A 14245-nucleotide genomic window follows, 5' to 3' on the forward strand; every position below is an offset into this window, starting at 1 on the left:
TTTCTGCATATCACTTCCCTCTTCCTTGCATGTTTCTCTGCCTCAGTTCACATTCAGCACCCAACATACACACACAGTTAGCCCCCACATTGAAATGACTCAGTGCAATGGACAGTTTTCTAAGAGGAAATTATTTTTTTGTGAAAGTTAAAGTCTTAATGTTAGCTGCAATTCATCATTTTGGGAGACAGGGAAAAAAAAAAAAAAGATTTACCCCCATTTTGGCTTGGGGTCCCTTTCAACCCAAGCCATTCTATGATGATTCGTTGGAACATATGTTTATAGGCCCCTGCTCCCACATATGAAGAAATCTGTATTACAAAAGATAATTGACAATAAAACAGCACTGATCTTCCAAGTGCTTTGTCAATCACAGCACCACTGTATTGCATTTGATTTTTACCACATATAACTGCATTACCTTCTCAAGAGGACCCCCTAAAATACCACCAGAAGAATCACCAGCCACACGTTAGATGAAAGAGCTGTGATGTTCCCTTGAGAGCTCCTAACTCAAGAAGCATGCACACATTCTCCCCCACACAGGGGATAAGACACATCAACACATGGCTCCCAGCCCTGACACCTGATCCACCTCAGCTATGGCGAACACAACACAGACCTTTAAAGCTCCAGAGAGGAAGATCAGAGGCAAAGGAGCAGTAGAGGCTTTTAGATGAGAGTATGGAAGAACTGGAGCCTAGGGTGAAGGATGGGGGGACTGAAAGGGTGGAAACCACATTCAGATGGGTTCTGCATGGAGCAGGACAAGCACTACCCAAAATAAGGAATAAGAAGTTACTGAAATGATATGAATAAACATGAATGAGCCACTGACCTCTTCTACTGTTGACATGAGGAGGAAGAGGAGCAGCTTTTGAAACGCATCCAGGCCTGGTCAGGCTGTGGGAGAGGTGCTGAGTCCCACTGGCAGTGCAGCCACTGCAGAGTCAGCCATCCTGGCACCGTGGCACAAAGGCCCCAGTCTGACATCCAACTTCTGCTCCTGTGAAGCATTGTAAATCTCACTTACTAATGACCTCAGCCAACATACAAATTTATCGAGTAAATCTGGAAAGTTCAGCCTTCCACAGTGAATTCATCCATAGCACTGTAACTGCCAACTTGCAGCTGTCCATCTACACCCTCTGTGGCACTCAGCTGGTCTCACAGTATTTTCCTTGCTATCTGAGCCCTTATTCTGATCTGCAAAACCAGTGAAACTTCAGGCAGATGCTGCTGGTGACATTCTAACTTGAGCAGAGCACAAACAGACACTGATTCCAGTGCAGAAATCTTGTCTCTGCAGGGCTAGAAAATGCAGTTTTGAAATACTGGGAGTAGTTTGAAACAGATGCCAGAACCGAAAGTACTACTGCAGAAGTAATAAATCAGGACTGTTCCTAGCTCTGAGAATCAGAACTCGTCCACTCATCATTTATAGGCGCTATTTTTTCCCTTTTGTTCATTTCTTTCATGCACCTTAATCAGACCTTTCTTCCTCTAACTTCATTGTACTCACATAAAAATGCTGTCCAAAGATACACTCACTTCTTGCTCTGATTTCTAACTGGTTCACCTATATATTTCAACAAGTTTTAATCTACTGACCTACAGCACCTCCCCTTTACGTTGTCAGTACCTTCTGTTACGGACACCAATGAGAATTTCAAATCTAGCTATTCACCTTTGATTAGCACACAAGGATAAGTGTAACATTCTGCCTTAGATTTACACTGCACTTCATTCTGCAGCACAAAAAGGTTCATCCGCAGAGCTGTTCCCTCTGGAAAATTACCCAGACTAGCATTTAAATGGTGTAGAACTAGCAACCTATCCACTTCAACACACATGTGCACAACACAACGTTGTTAGCCCCTGATGCATCCTAAAAAGTAAAAGAATGGGACAGAAGCAGCCCTGAGCCCCTCATTTCTATTCCCCATGGCCTCTTTACATAGCTTTCCCCATAGAGGGGCAAAGCTGATGGAACTGAGTCCTTCCTGAGACCATTACAATCTCCATAGTGGGCCTGGCTGGCTATAGATGGAGGAGCCCAGGTATGTTGCCCCCTTATTTATTTTGACCCTTCCATTCCTTCCATTTCTGTAAACTTGGGAGCAGCCTTTGTTTCTGTTAAAGGTGCTACTTCTATATTCTCTTTTCCAGGACTGAGGAGGAGAGGGCTGAGGCTGGGGACCTGAGGTTACAGTGCCTCCATAGCTGCTCCCCAAATAGTAAGTGACCATGGCTCTGGATACACCCGATGCACAATGGCTTGTACTGTCCCCACAACCGGTTTCTTGGGGTTGAGAACAAGGTTTGGAGTAGGAAGCTCTGTAAACAGAGGTTCGTAACTTCCCCAGACAGTGCTGCCCAAACGATAATCAACTAGTATGTGAACAGTACAAAATCCTCAAGGATTCAATTGAAGATGTATCTATACCCTATAATTTTATGCTGTCTCAAGAAGCTGTGATTTCATAGTAGTTTAAAGATATGCTATAATTTACACCTGTATAGGTTTCATTATCACTACCCTTCTTCATCTATATTTATCACAAATTCATGATGATGCATGCTATTGAATATAAAACTGACTGAAGGCAGCTTTAATAGACAATAGCACTAGTATAATAAATGCCTTTTTTTTTTTCCACTTCTATTAATCTTTACTCTGAAGATTGTTATGCTTTTATCCAGCATTCACAAAAAAAGTAATCTTACTTTAAGCTCCAGGAATCAATGGTTCGTTCAATGCATGGAGCAATATTGGTGGATGGTTCCTGTCCTACTCTGAATATTATATTTTGCCTTTACTCTCCAGGAAAGATGTGTTGTGTCTCCATCAATTTCCTTGCAAAGAAAGCAAGCGATTCTTCATACAGCAGGAGGCGAGTTGGGAAAATGACTTGCTTAGCAGAGCTCTAAGATTAACTGTGCACCAATAAAAATTGGAAACCTCATGGCATTTTGTTGCTCTTGGCTTTCTGAGATGCACATCTCAGCCACATACAGAAGCCAGGTGTTCACAAGCCTAGAAATTGATGGTGCTGCTTTGTATCAGACCTGCTGGAACTGCTCTCCAGTGGTCTCCACACAGGCTCCCATCAGCACTTCTCTCAAGCTTGTTTTGCCATCAGCACAGTTGGTAACTCTTGCTCCTTAAGATTCCACGGCACTTGTAAACCTTTCCTTAGGCAGATCCACATCCTTCATTTTCACAGGCCTGAAAAAATCCATTGGTATGGAATTGACGAAGTCATATTTCTTAAGAAAATTCTCTACCTACCAAGCTACCAACTGGTGCTCAAATGTGCTTATTTCATTAAGGAGATTGTCCAAAGGTGGGTTGGTTTTGTTTCCAGTTTTGATTTTTATGAAGAACAAATAACAACCCTTGATCTCATTAGGTGTTCCAAAGAATAGAACCAACTGGTTCTATGCCCAGCCCTGCCCCGGTGCTTCCCTCACAGTACACACAGCTGCCTCAGTAGGTGTACTGACTGCTCTCTAAAAGCAAAACGTAGATGAGAAGTCAGGTACCTCAATCATCGGTTGTGCTTCACTCCGTCTGATCATTCCAGTGTCCTGAACTACAGCCAATTACTACTGAAAGCAAACATGGAAAATTACATTTACTGCTGCTATTATTGCTTAGTACTTCAAAGGTAACATTATACAAAATGCTAAAAAAAAAACCAAAAACCCTATCAGCTAACCAGGCAACGCTTTGCTCTGATTTGTAAAGATCATCACAGCATTTCAGTTAAAAGAGACACAGAATAGAGCAAAACCCTGACAGAAAAGTTGATGCAAAATCCAGTCAGAAATTCTCTTCTTTCTTTTGCCCATCATCACAGCCTGCTAATATAGGAGTAGATACAAATCCAACATCATTCCCAAGCCACTAAAAGTTCCCTTTCTTTCCTCCTGCTACCTTACCCTCCAGTATTTCCCCAAAATATCCCAGTTCCCTGTTTTTGAGGGATACTGCAGGATAAACTTCAGACTCACTCCTTCCTTTGCCTGGCAAGAGTGTTTGTTTGGTTTTTTTTTCCCTCTCTAAAGTGCATCTTTCTGGTTACTAATGAGTTGCAGATATCCAATCAAGCTCATTATATTAGCTGCATAAGAGGTACCATGCAGCACTGCAGCAAGAGAATCAGTGATGAGGCTTGCAACCCCCTTGAGATAGGCAAGCATCATAATTTCTACTGATAGACAGACAGGCAGCAATGAGATGACATCTCCAGTGTCACAAACAGGAGATACCCCAGCATCACACTTACCTTTCTAGGCACTCTTCTTTAGTCTTGGTAAGTGGGCTATCGTGGAATATGAGTTTCTGAAGTGCAGCCTGGGGACAGGTTCTGCACTTGAAAAAAATCTAACTTTGTATGTACTTTGTGAACAAGGAAGCACTAAATCCAGAGATAGGCAGTCAAGTCACAAAATAAGAGAGAAAACAGGAGAATGAGTATTTATTGCTAACATTACCTTCTAATATTTGTACTGATTCTGATGCATTTGTCTTGTGGCAGTGGCAAGGGGCTCCAAGGACAGGCCTGTTGCTTTGGTGAGAAGGCAGCATTGCAAAGGACTCAGGACCAGCAGAGAACTTTAATGTCAGAAGCACAGCACAAGAAGTGCCTTGCTAAAGCCACACCAGCCCCAGAGGCCTGCCTCTATTTAGGAAGAGGACATTTCACTATGACCAAGTCTTCTGCACAGGACAACCTGCATCGCACTAGCAGAGGAAATGTCAGCAACATCTGATATTCCAGCTCTTGACACAAAGGTTGTCCTGTCCCAGTAGGACAGAAAGAGGTAGAACCAGGAGTTATTTCCTGCTGTTTCCTTCACCTGGCATTCCCTGGGGGACTTGCCAGCTGGCCTCACTTAGAAGTGCTCCAAGGATGTTCTTATTTGGACCAAACAGCATATTAAGAACATTCACACATTCTCAGGTCCCGTTCTTTCTCCTGTCCTTCCATGATGACAAAATAAAACATTTGGTCCTTCTTGAGAGATAAGGGCTTTTACTGAGTGCCACTATAGAGCAAAACACTAGAGCATATACATAAAAGATTGAAAGCACAAGGCTGAGCAGCTGCAGAAGACAAACAGCCACCGGACAGGAAACTTCAGAAGAGAAGTATTAAGGGCTGAGAGCAGCCCATGAGCAGTGCAGTAGCACAAAGGGCTTCTGGCAGCCCAGGCTGCAGCAAGAGCTCAGGCTGCCCTGCCGGTGGGGCTGGAAGTTTGGGAAAGTGGCCATCAGCTATTCATCTCTCAGAAGCTCAGAGAAGCCTTGATCAGGGTAGTGCAATAGCCAGTCTTGAAAACGACACATTAAACCATGTAATGTCCAGCACTACACTGTAAGTTTCCCTTAACAGGGTTTAAGCTTTCCAGAGCTGGGCTAAGAACAGTGCTGGGGAGTTGATCCGTAAGCTGGTATCCTCTGTTCTTCCCAGATCTGCTTCCTCTGCAAACATTCAGCGCTGGCACTTACTCATCTAAGTATCCCCAGTCATATCTTGCTCATAACAGACTTACTCTTTCTACTGCAAACGTCCATACGCTCTTAGTCGCCTATTTGCTGTCCATTTGGACCTTCCAAGCCCCAACTTTCCCTGTCAGATGCACAGTCACTATACAAAAAAGAAATCAGAATATTTTGTTGTTGTCCTGCAGTCGTCACCAAAAAATGCTCAGTTATTACACTCCAGGCATCCCCTGTATCTGATTTATGACATCTCTATGTTCACTCCACTTCCACTCTCTCCTTCAGCCTCCCCCGAAATCGCTGGGCATTAAAACAACAAGCCTGCTGCTCAGGGTCTGCAGGAAAGGCAGGCGAGGTACAGAGAGCAGAGGTAGGACATGGAACAGGAAGAGGCAGGAGAAATGTCACAGAGAACAAGGAGGGGGTCTGTGTGCTGGCAGAGCTGGAGAAGAGTCAGGTAGCTCAGAAAAGCCACGAGCTTAGCAGGAGGGAGAATATTTTCCATTTTACTGCTCACTGTTTGTGATTGAAAGCCTTGGTTGTTATTTGAGGCAGATTAACCCAGGGCCCAGAACAGTACCTTTTCTTGTAGAAAACTGAAAGCCTGTTCAAAAATCAAATTGGCATTAAAAAAATACAATCTAGTCACTGTTTTGGCAGTGTGGGCGTTTTTAAGAGGGTCACCTGACTGATAGAAGGCCTTGAAAAAAAGCAGTTTGTTCTCCTACCACCACCCTGCAGGCATGTTCCCAGGGTCCACCCTGCAGGCATGTTCCCAGGGTCCACCCCACAGCTCTTCTACCATCCTCCCACCCCTGCCTGTCTACAATTAGCTTTGCACAACCAGCTTCACCATAAAACAGCGTTTTGGGGTTTTTTTTTTCTAATTAAATAAGGCTACCACAACTCTAAATTTAAAATATGGTGGAAATGATTCACAAAAATCTGTTGCTTTTTCTTAGTTGCAGGAGCCACAGGAGGAAGATAGTGCTGGGTTTGCAGGAAACTTCGGTACATTTCCAAATTCAGTGCTGCAAAAAGTGCATTGCACAAGCTCAGCTGGAGAGGGCAAGGCACAGACGGCAGGCAAGGTCACTCTAACAACAGGGAACATGCTTGATATGCTGAGCAGCACAAGGCTGGGAGAAGGCAGACAACAAGGGCTTGATGCGTTTGAAATGTTGCTCAAAGTTGAGTCAAGGATTATCCTTGTGGAGGCACATGACAGCTGCAATCACCCTCCTATTTCATGTCAGCATTGATTTCAGCTCTGAGTCCTGCAATTGTTCCTGTAATTTATTCAGTTCATAGTGATTCACTACATGAAAAAAAATCCCCTCTGATAAAGCACTGTGGTTATAGAGCTATGATTTGGGCTTGCTACGCTGAAAGCAAAGGGGATTTCACTCCTGTCTTCAGACAAACCCGTGTGCACCAGGAAGCTCCAAGTAAGAGGTCTCAGTTGTGTCTTCATTTGCCTCCGCCAAAATTCAGACTGACATTTTGCTATAACAAACTTCAGATTTCTTCCTAGGCCATGATTCTGTTTCCATGATCAGCACGATGGTAAATGCAAATTCAGTCCCGTGTTCAGCACTGGGCCAGGGGAAATTGAAGGATGTCAAAGTAAAACTAAGGGATAGTTTGTCATACCTGTTCTTTCCTGCAGTGAAAGGAGATAGTTTCTTGTAGAAAAATCCATGAAATCAGTTACAAAACTTGCTTTCTATCACTCTAGTAAATATCTTTCCATAAACATGCCATCTCCTACAGTTAATGCAGGACTTAAGGAAAAAAAAAAACAGACCAAAATGAAACAAAGCAAAAGAAAAACCAGTGATAAAATCAGAGTATATCCCAAGTTGGAAGGGAAGCATAAGGTCCAATCAGCCCTGCCTAATACTGCTAATAATAGTAAGTACTTCAAACCATATAGGCACCCAAACAGTATTTCAACTACAGTGCGTGTTGCATTTCTCATAATGTGTAGGCAAAGGTCCATATTCAGACAGTTTTACACCATATTTGAGGACAAATACACAACAAAGAAAGCTGCACCACATATCTCAGTTGGCTTAAAACGTTTGCTATTTTCAGAATAAGTTTCTTTCACTTTTCCACAGCAAAAACGTATTTTCTGATCATGGGGTTTTGTAGTGAAGAAAGTAAAGTGCCAATGACCCGAATCAAAGCCATGAGTCAACACATTTGAAAAACCTGTCCTAGAGTTTATTCTGTAAAATGACTGGAATTATCCTTTGAACTCGCAGGATTGTCAGAGTTGCTGTGTATCATACTGCATTTCAGCTGCAGATACCTTTCCAGATGAATAAAGAATGAAAGTATTAACTCCAAAGTTGGGAGATCTGAAGAAATGTCTCCTTCAGCCCCGTCAGAAAATGAGCAGTAGAGCAGTATAGAAAAATCCAGTGTTCTTCAAAAGCACCTGAAAAGGTTTCACTTTTCTGAGACATTTCAGATCCTCAGGTAGTTGTTTAAGGATGGAGCTATTCAGAACACCCAAACACTGAAGGCCAAAAATAATATATTCTCTTTAACGCTGCCCTGAAGAGAATTTGTTCAAGCAAGTCCAACTACTAAAAATGCTTTAACTTCGATAGCAAATAAACCCCAACTTTAGAATTGGTAAAAGGTGGTCACTTTTAGGAATTATCTATTACAGCACTTGTAAAACGTGTTTGCACATGAGTAAGGAACCTAGAGGGACATCCTGGGCTGTCTCAAAAAAGGCACACAACAAGTAGAAAGGAGGAACTAAGCATCGGAACCCACCTGTGAAGCTGGGAAGCCTTCCTCTCTGGGTTTGGTTTTGGAGAATGCAGTTTTGAAGCTGTTTAAAGTGTCTGCCCATTTCAAGAACAGGAAAAGCTGATGTCTCCATTTTACCTAAGTCGTAATTTCTTCGATAAAAGGAACAATGTCATTGATGATGCCTAAGTAATGGCAAGACCCTGGGACTGATTTCAGCCCTAGGCTGCTGGCTGAGCCTTCTCTACTAAGGATTCCAGCCCTTTTATGCTATATACAGCTTGTGGGCAGGAGCTAGCCCCAGAAAAAATACTCTGTTAGCCAACCAGAAAACATTTTATACAAGGAAAGAGGTCATGGGGTATACATGAAGGGGTAGGACAGTGGTGGGTGGGGAGCAGTGAGCCTGCAAAAAACATCCGTGCTTCCCCAGATTCGTGTTTCTTCCAGCTACATCAAGGCTTCTTTTTTTTCCTGACATCTGTGGCCCATTCAGAGCTTTGCCAGTTCACCTCCAGCACCTTGTTCCGGGCATGCCACGTTCTCCATTGACATCTGAATGGGCACTCATGTGCAGCAGGAGTTCCCACCATCTTCTCCTCTGCTGTGCTGGATGAGGGCTGGCCCTGGCAGGAAGGATCCTGCTGTACCACCCAGCTGCTGCCATTTTGTGTCTTCAGCATCTTTAATGACCCCACTGAGAACATCTTTCCAACCCCTGTTCAGCCAGTATTTGAAAGCAAAGACTTCTGCAGAAGGATGCTTCTCCTGACATGAGCAGTCTATTTTTCTCCCATGCTTTTTATACAAGTCACATTATTCTGCCTTTTGGGGGGCTCTGTTTTTGTTTAGTTGCTCTATTTAGTTGCTCCAGTTGCTCTGCTGTTCCAGTTACAAAAAAAATCTGAATTTGATTTAAAATTGTTATTATGCTCTGATCTAGCAAATGTCTTGTTTCAGTAGCCCTAGTGAAGCCAGTAGGTGTGAGGTGTGCTCTGTAGGGTCTTAGAAGTTGGAGTTCAATTGCATCCAACCCTGAGAAAGGTGTAGGCAGAAGTGAGCACACAGTTCAGACCACTGGTACTAGCAAAAAAAAAGACTTCTTCACAGCAGCCAGGAAAGAAGAGCAGGAAACAACATTCAGGAGAGGAGGTCTGGCATCCCATGCCATTGGCATTTCGAGCACCTGAAAGCCCGACATACAGTGTACAGTTCAGGGTGGAGAGACAAGTTCTTAGCACTCCGCGCTCTGTAAGTGTCCTATAACATCACTACAGGAACAACGATGTCACTCTGTGCAGTTCTTCTATTTTTATCTTCTCTGTTTATTCATCCTGTAATTCACTGGGCAACCAACTAGCAGGAGCGTAAAGCACACAGGACCAAGGTGAAGGCCTCTCTTCACTCTTTGTAAGGATCATCAAGGGCAGGCAATGTGGCAACCTGCAAGCCAGCTTCATCCCCTTGCATTCTTACAGAATTTGTCACAATCAACATCCCAGCAACTTTCTGCCTTCCTTGTCCTTTCCCAAATACCAAATGCTTGCTTCTCACAGAGCTGTACGACTTTGAAATGGAGAACACTGATGTGCCAGTGATTACTGATGATAGCTGACGATAGCTTAGCTGGCACCCAGGAGGATCTGGTCCTCAATTTATGTGCCTTATTCTTAAATACTCTCAAAACTATTGGTTATCCAAAACAAAGGATTTTATACTGAGATGAGAAGCAAATCAGGCTATGGGAAAACGTGGTTATGAGAAATAGACCTAAGATTGTCTCAGAATAGAACTGAAATTGCTCTAAGCGATTAGCCCTGTCCAGATGAAAAAGTGTGTTTTTGTCTTTCCTCAGGGCTTCACAACACCCAGCTCTAAATGTCACTAGCACACAGAGGAACAGGAGTGACCATAATACTCAGAAAATACCCCCATTTGCTATGTCAAGCTCTTCTAGCAACATATCAAGCAGCTCTTCACTTTCATCAGAACCAACATGCCAGATCTCCACGGTTCAGGATCAAGCCCAGCTGGACATTGTTTCCATCTCTAGGTTGGCCCCAGGAGAATCACCAAGCCCTCAACCATTTGAGCAAAGAAAAAAAAGCTTAGCAATATCATGTTCCAGCCAACTCAGTACAAGGACTCCTCCAGCATCTTGCCCAGCCAGCCCCAGGCTCAGTCTAACACCCAGCTCAGCCAAGCCTTGGCAATACTCGGACTCCTCTCAGGCCAGTCCAGGGACCAATGCTGCTTCCTTCTATGCCCTCTGTCCTCAAACAGCACACAGCTTGGAAGCTTCAGCATCAGATTATACATTGACCCCAACCAGGAAAAGCACAAGGCCTCCAACAACGACTCCTGAAGATAGTTCCCAATCTCCTGGCTCTTTTAAAACTGGATTAAGAACTATAGGAAAGGGGTTTCAATCACATCTGGAAGATCCTGATCATGAAAGGTATGTATCCAGACTACACACATTTAAGCCCTCAAATGATTATCAAACAATTTAAATATCTTGTATATTTACATGTTTCCTGTGGTTTTGGATGTTTGTTTGTTTGTTTTTTCTCCCTATAATTACCGTATACTTCCACAATGTCCTGCAAAAAAAAAAAAAAAAAAAAAAAAAAACATTTTCCAATCATTTATTTAGCTGGCTGGATGTGAATGAAGGTCATGCCCAAGCCAGGTCGTCACCCTGCTCTTTGCACAGGGCAGTTTAAACGCAGCCCTCGTCTCCTTTCAAATGAGAAATCATCTCTCCCCACATTCATCACAGCCACCTAGCAAGCAAAACGACCACAGTACAGCTCAGCATCATTACAGTTGAGCCATAGAATCATTAAGGTAGGAAAAGACTTCTCAGCTCACCATATCCAACCCCAGCCCGCCCTACCATGCTCACTGACCACATCCCTCAGTGCCACATCCCAGCATTTCTGGAGTACCTCCAGGGACAGCGACTCCCCCATCTCTCTGGGCAGCAGTGCCAGCGCATCACTGCTGTTTCTTAGAAGAAACTGTCCTTTATATCCAACCTGAACCTCACCCTAGTGCTATTTGAGGCCATTACCTCTCATTTTAAATTACATGATCAGGACCCCGACCCCTGCAGCAGCATAGAAAATATACTGCTCTTAGGAAGTCTGAGAAATAAGGGCTGGAGATGGCAATCAGTGACATGGTAGCTGCCTCCCATCCCAAACCTCAGGTTCCATACTCCGGCCCCATGCGAGTCAGACTGATTTCACCCTACTGAGCCTCTGAGTTCCACACTGTGTCCACCACTTCTCTTGGCAGGAGATTTGTAACCACAGAGGAATTCCAAGCCATGGAGAAAGAACTAGAAGATGTAAAAGATGAACTGAAATGCTTGAAGTGGAAAGTGAGACACATTGGTGAGACTGTGCAGCCCTTGGCAGAAGACAGCAAGCGCTACAACGGCTACACCCTGACAGAGCTCAAGGCAATGGTGCAATCTGAGGAAGATCCTTACAAAGCTGCACACAAAATCCTGACTGCACTCTTCAGTGACGTGTACTTGCTGCAGCACTCGGCCACCGAACAGGCAAGCAACGCCAGGTCTCTGCCCAGGCCCCAAATAGACCCAGAGTTGTACACAGTGTATTGTGACATTCTGAAAAGCATATTCCCTGGAATTAGCAGCCAGACCTTGAGGGAACAGACACAACACGTGCAGAAAAGCACCCAGAAAGAAGCGCAATAACATCAGAGCCCACAAAACCTTCTGCAAAGTGAGAAGTCCCTTATGACTTTTGAGCAGTGGACTGCGGCGTGTACTGCTGGTTGAGTCTATCCCTTCTAGGAACGAATCATTGTAACACCTTGGTGAGCTCTGAGCCCTTCACATCACCTGATGAGACAGGGTGGGAAGACATTCTGCATACTTACCACATTTTAGAGAAAAATGCCCCCTTAGAGTCTCTTTCTATCTTTCAATATTTGGATGTTTCCTTGTTTCCAGCAACTACAAATGCTGCCAAAAGAATTGAAACAAGGCATCGTGTGCTCAAGCAAGGGCCTCCCCAACCCCAAACAGACCTACCAACCAACCAGCATCTGGGTAGTTTCTATTTTCTAGACTACACCATTCATTAAATGACATTACTTGTTAGAAAATTGTGTTTGTCCTTTTTTCTTTTTTTGTCTAAAAATACTTTGTGTATCAAAATCAATCACCATTTGAATACATACTGGTATGGAACATGAGCCACGTAGCACCACCTCCCATGTGCAGCAGCATCCTGGGGTTACATGGGAAGAAAGCCCAGGCACAGCAACCTGGTCTCCACTGTAGTTAATTGGTTAAAGCCAAAATATAAAAGTGTGCAGAAAGTCCCTATGTCAGTTCATGCATGGTAGAAAAACAATCCACTAGCAAAACAGGTGAAGCTAGGAGCCTGTGACTTCTCACACTCTGACAACTGTGCTGAGCAAATAGTTCACAACTCTGCTTTGCCTTCACATGGCAGTGATGCATCTCTGGTGTGTATCTTCCCTACTTGGTGCTGGTTGCCCATGCCATTTGCCATATAGCAATCCAGCACCTGTGACACAAGCCCAGGACCTTGTGTTTTATGGAGAATAGTAGACATTTGTGTGAGATCAGGGGCAGTGACACTTGGGAACAAGAGCAGCTTGACTGCAGTCCAGTTCTGCTTTCATAATTCTCAACACGCAGTATAACAACACTAACTCTCACTGCTGCGTATGAACAAAAAATCGTGTATTGGAAAAGCTGTTTCAGATTGGAATTGGACGGCCTTGACTGAAGGAGAAGGAGCACATATCCTCCATAAATCCTTGCTAAAACAAACAAGGGGAACAAAGGGCTTTCTACTTTCTTCTAATAATTCTGCATTCTTGCCAACCTTCCAGGCTGTGGCTTCACAGGATGCCCTAAGAGCCCCATCTCACGACTAAATGTTGCACACAGAAAAGGTGGCTCTGGGCTCACCCACTGAGATGTACCCCTGCCATCACACTGCCTTTCATTCCTTCTTCCCAGCCTATACCCTTCAAGGCCTTCCATTCAGAACCTCAAAAACCTCACAAGCACACTGTGAGCCTGCTCACAACACTGACCCAGCTGATGAAGGTGGGAAGAATAGGTGGCTGAGGGAAGCCCCAACCATTCCCAGCTCATTTTTCTGCATTTTGTCCATCCTTTAGAATAAATCAAATTTAACTGGGCAGCATCTACCTACTACACAAGCTCTCCCTCCTCTGCCCTTCTTTAGATGTGGCTTTAATTTTCTGCTTCTCTGTATTTGACCATGGGGACTCTAACATGCCCCAAGACCATAAACTAAGTCTGGAGCTATTGCTTACCCGGAAACAAATCCTATTTCATAGAATCATAGAATCACAGAATCACTAAGGTTGGAAATGACCTAAAAGCTCATCCAGTCCAACCGTTCACCTATTCCCAATAGCTCCCACTAAACCATGTCCCTCAACACAACATCCAGTCTTTCCTTGAACACCCCCAGGGTCGGTGATTCCACCACCTCCCTGGGCAGTCCATTCCAGTGCCTGACCACCCTTTCTGAAAAGTAATACTTCCTCATGTCCAGCCTGAATCTCCCCTGCCGTAGCTTGAAACCATTCCCCCTGGTCCTATCACTAATGACACGAGAGAAGAGGCCGACCCCCAGCTCACTACAACCTCCGTTCAGGAAGTTATAGAGAGCAATGAGGTCTCCCCTGAGTGTAGTCGAACAGGGTCGACAGGGGCCCCTCGGCCCCTGGGAAACCATGGCAACAAATGGCCTGAAGATAAGGGAGAAGAACAGGATGGACCAAATAAGGAAGAAACAAGACATTCCACATGTTCATTGGTCAGGTAGTAGCCCTAAGGCATGGGGAAAGTTTTAAGAAGGGTGTGCTCCTTGCAATTAACGCCATTTTACCACCCACCACATTGGTGTGCACCGAGGT

General features: G+C 44.2%; 1 protein-coding gene across 3 annotated transcripts in view; it reads left to right on the forward strand.

The window, feature by feature from the left end:
* GSG1L (GSG1 like) overlaps positions 1-12424 on the forward strand; it is a 57456-nt gene extending 45032 nt beyond the window's left edge. For 2 of the 3 annotated variants that reach the window (XM_042864490.1, XM_042864489.1), the window contains 2 exons: positions 10137-10739; positions 11585-12424. In XM_042864490.1, the coding sequence (XP_042720424.1) occupies positions 10137-10739; positions 11585-12011 (1030 nt within the window). In that variant the 3' untranslated portion in view covers positions 12012-12424. Of the gene's footprint in view, positions 1-2169; positions 2238-10136; positions 10740-11584 lie in introns of those variants that run through there. The other variant, XM_042864491.1, reaches the window with a different exon arrangement.
* The last annotated feature ends 1821 nt before the right edge of the window (positions 12425-14245 follow it).

Source organism: Lagopus leucura, unplaced genomic scaffold (genome assembly GCF_019238085.1).
Source record: "Lagopus leucura isolate 7727_CA_CO unplaced genomic scaffold, USGS_WTPT01 Super-Scaffold_760, whole genome shotgun sequence".
Taxonomy (NCBI): Eukaryota; Metazoa; Chordata; class Aves; order Galliformes; family Phasianidae; genus Lagopus; species Lagopus leucura.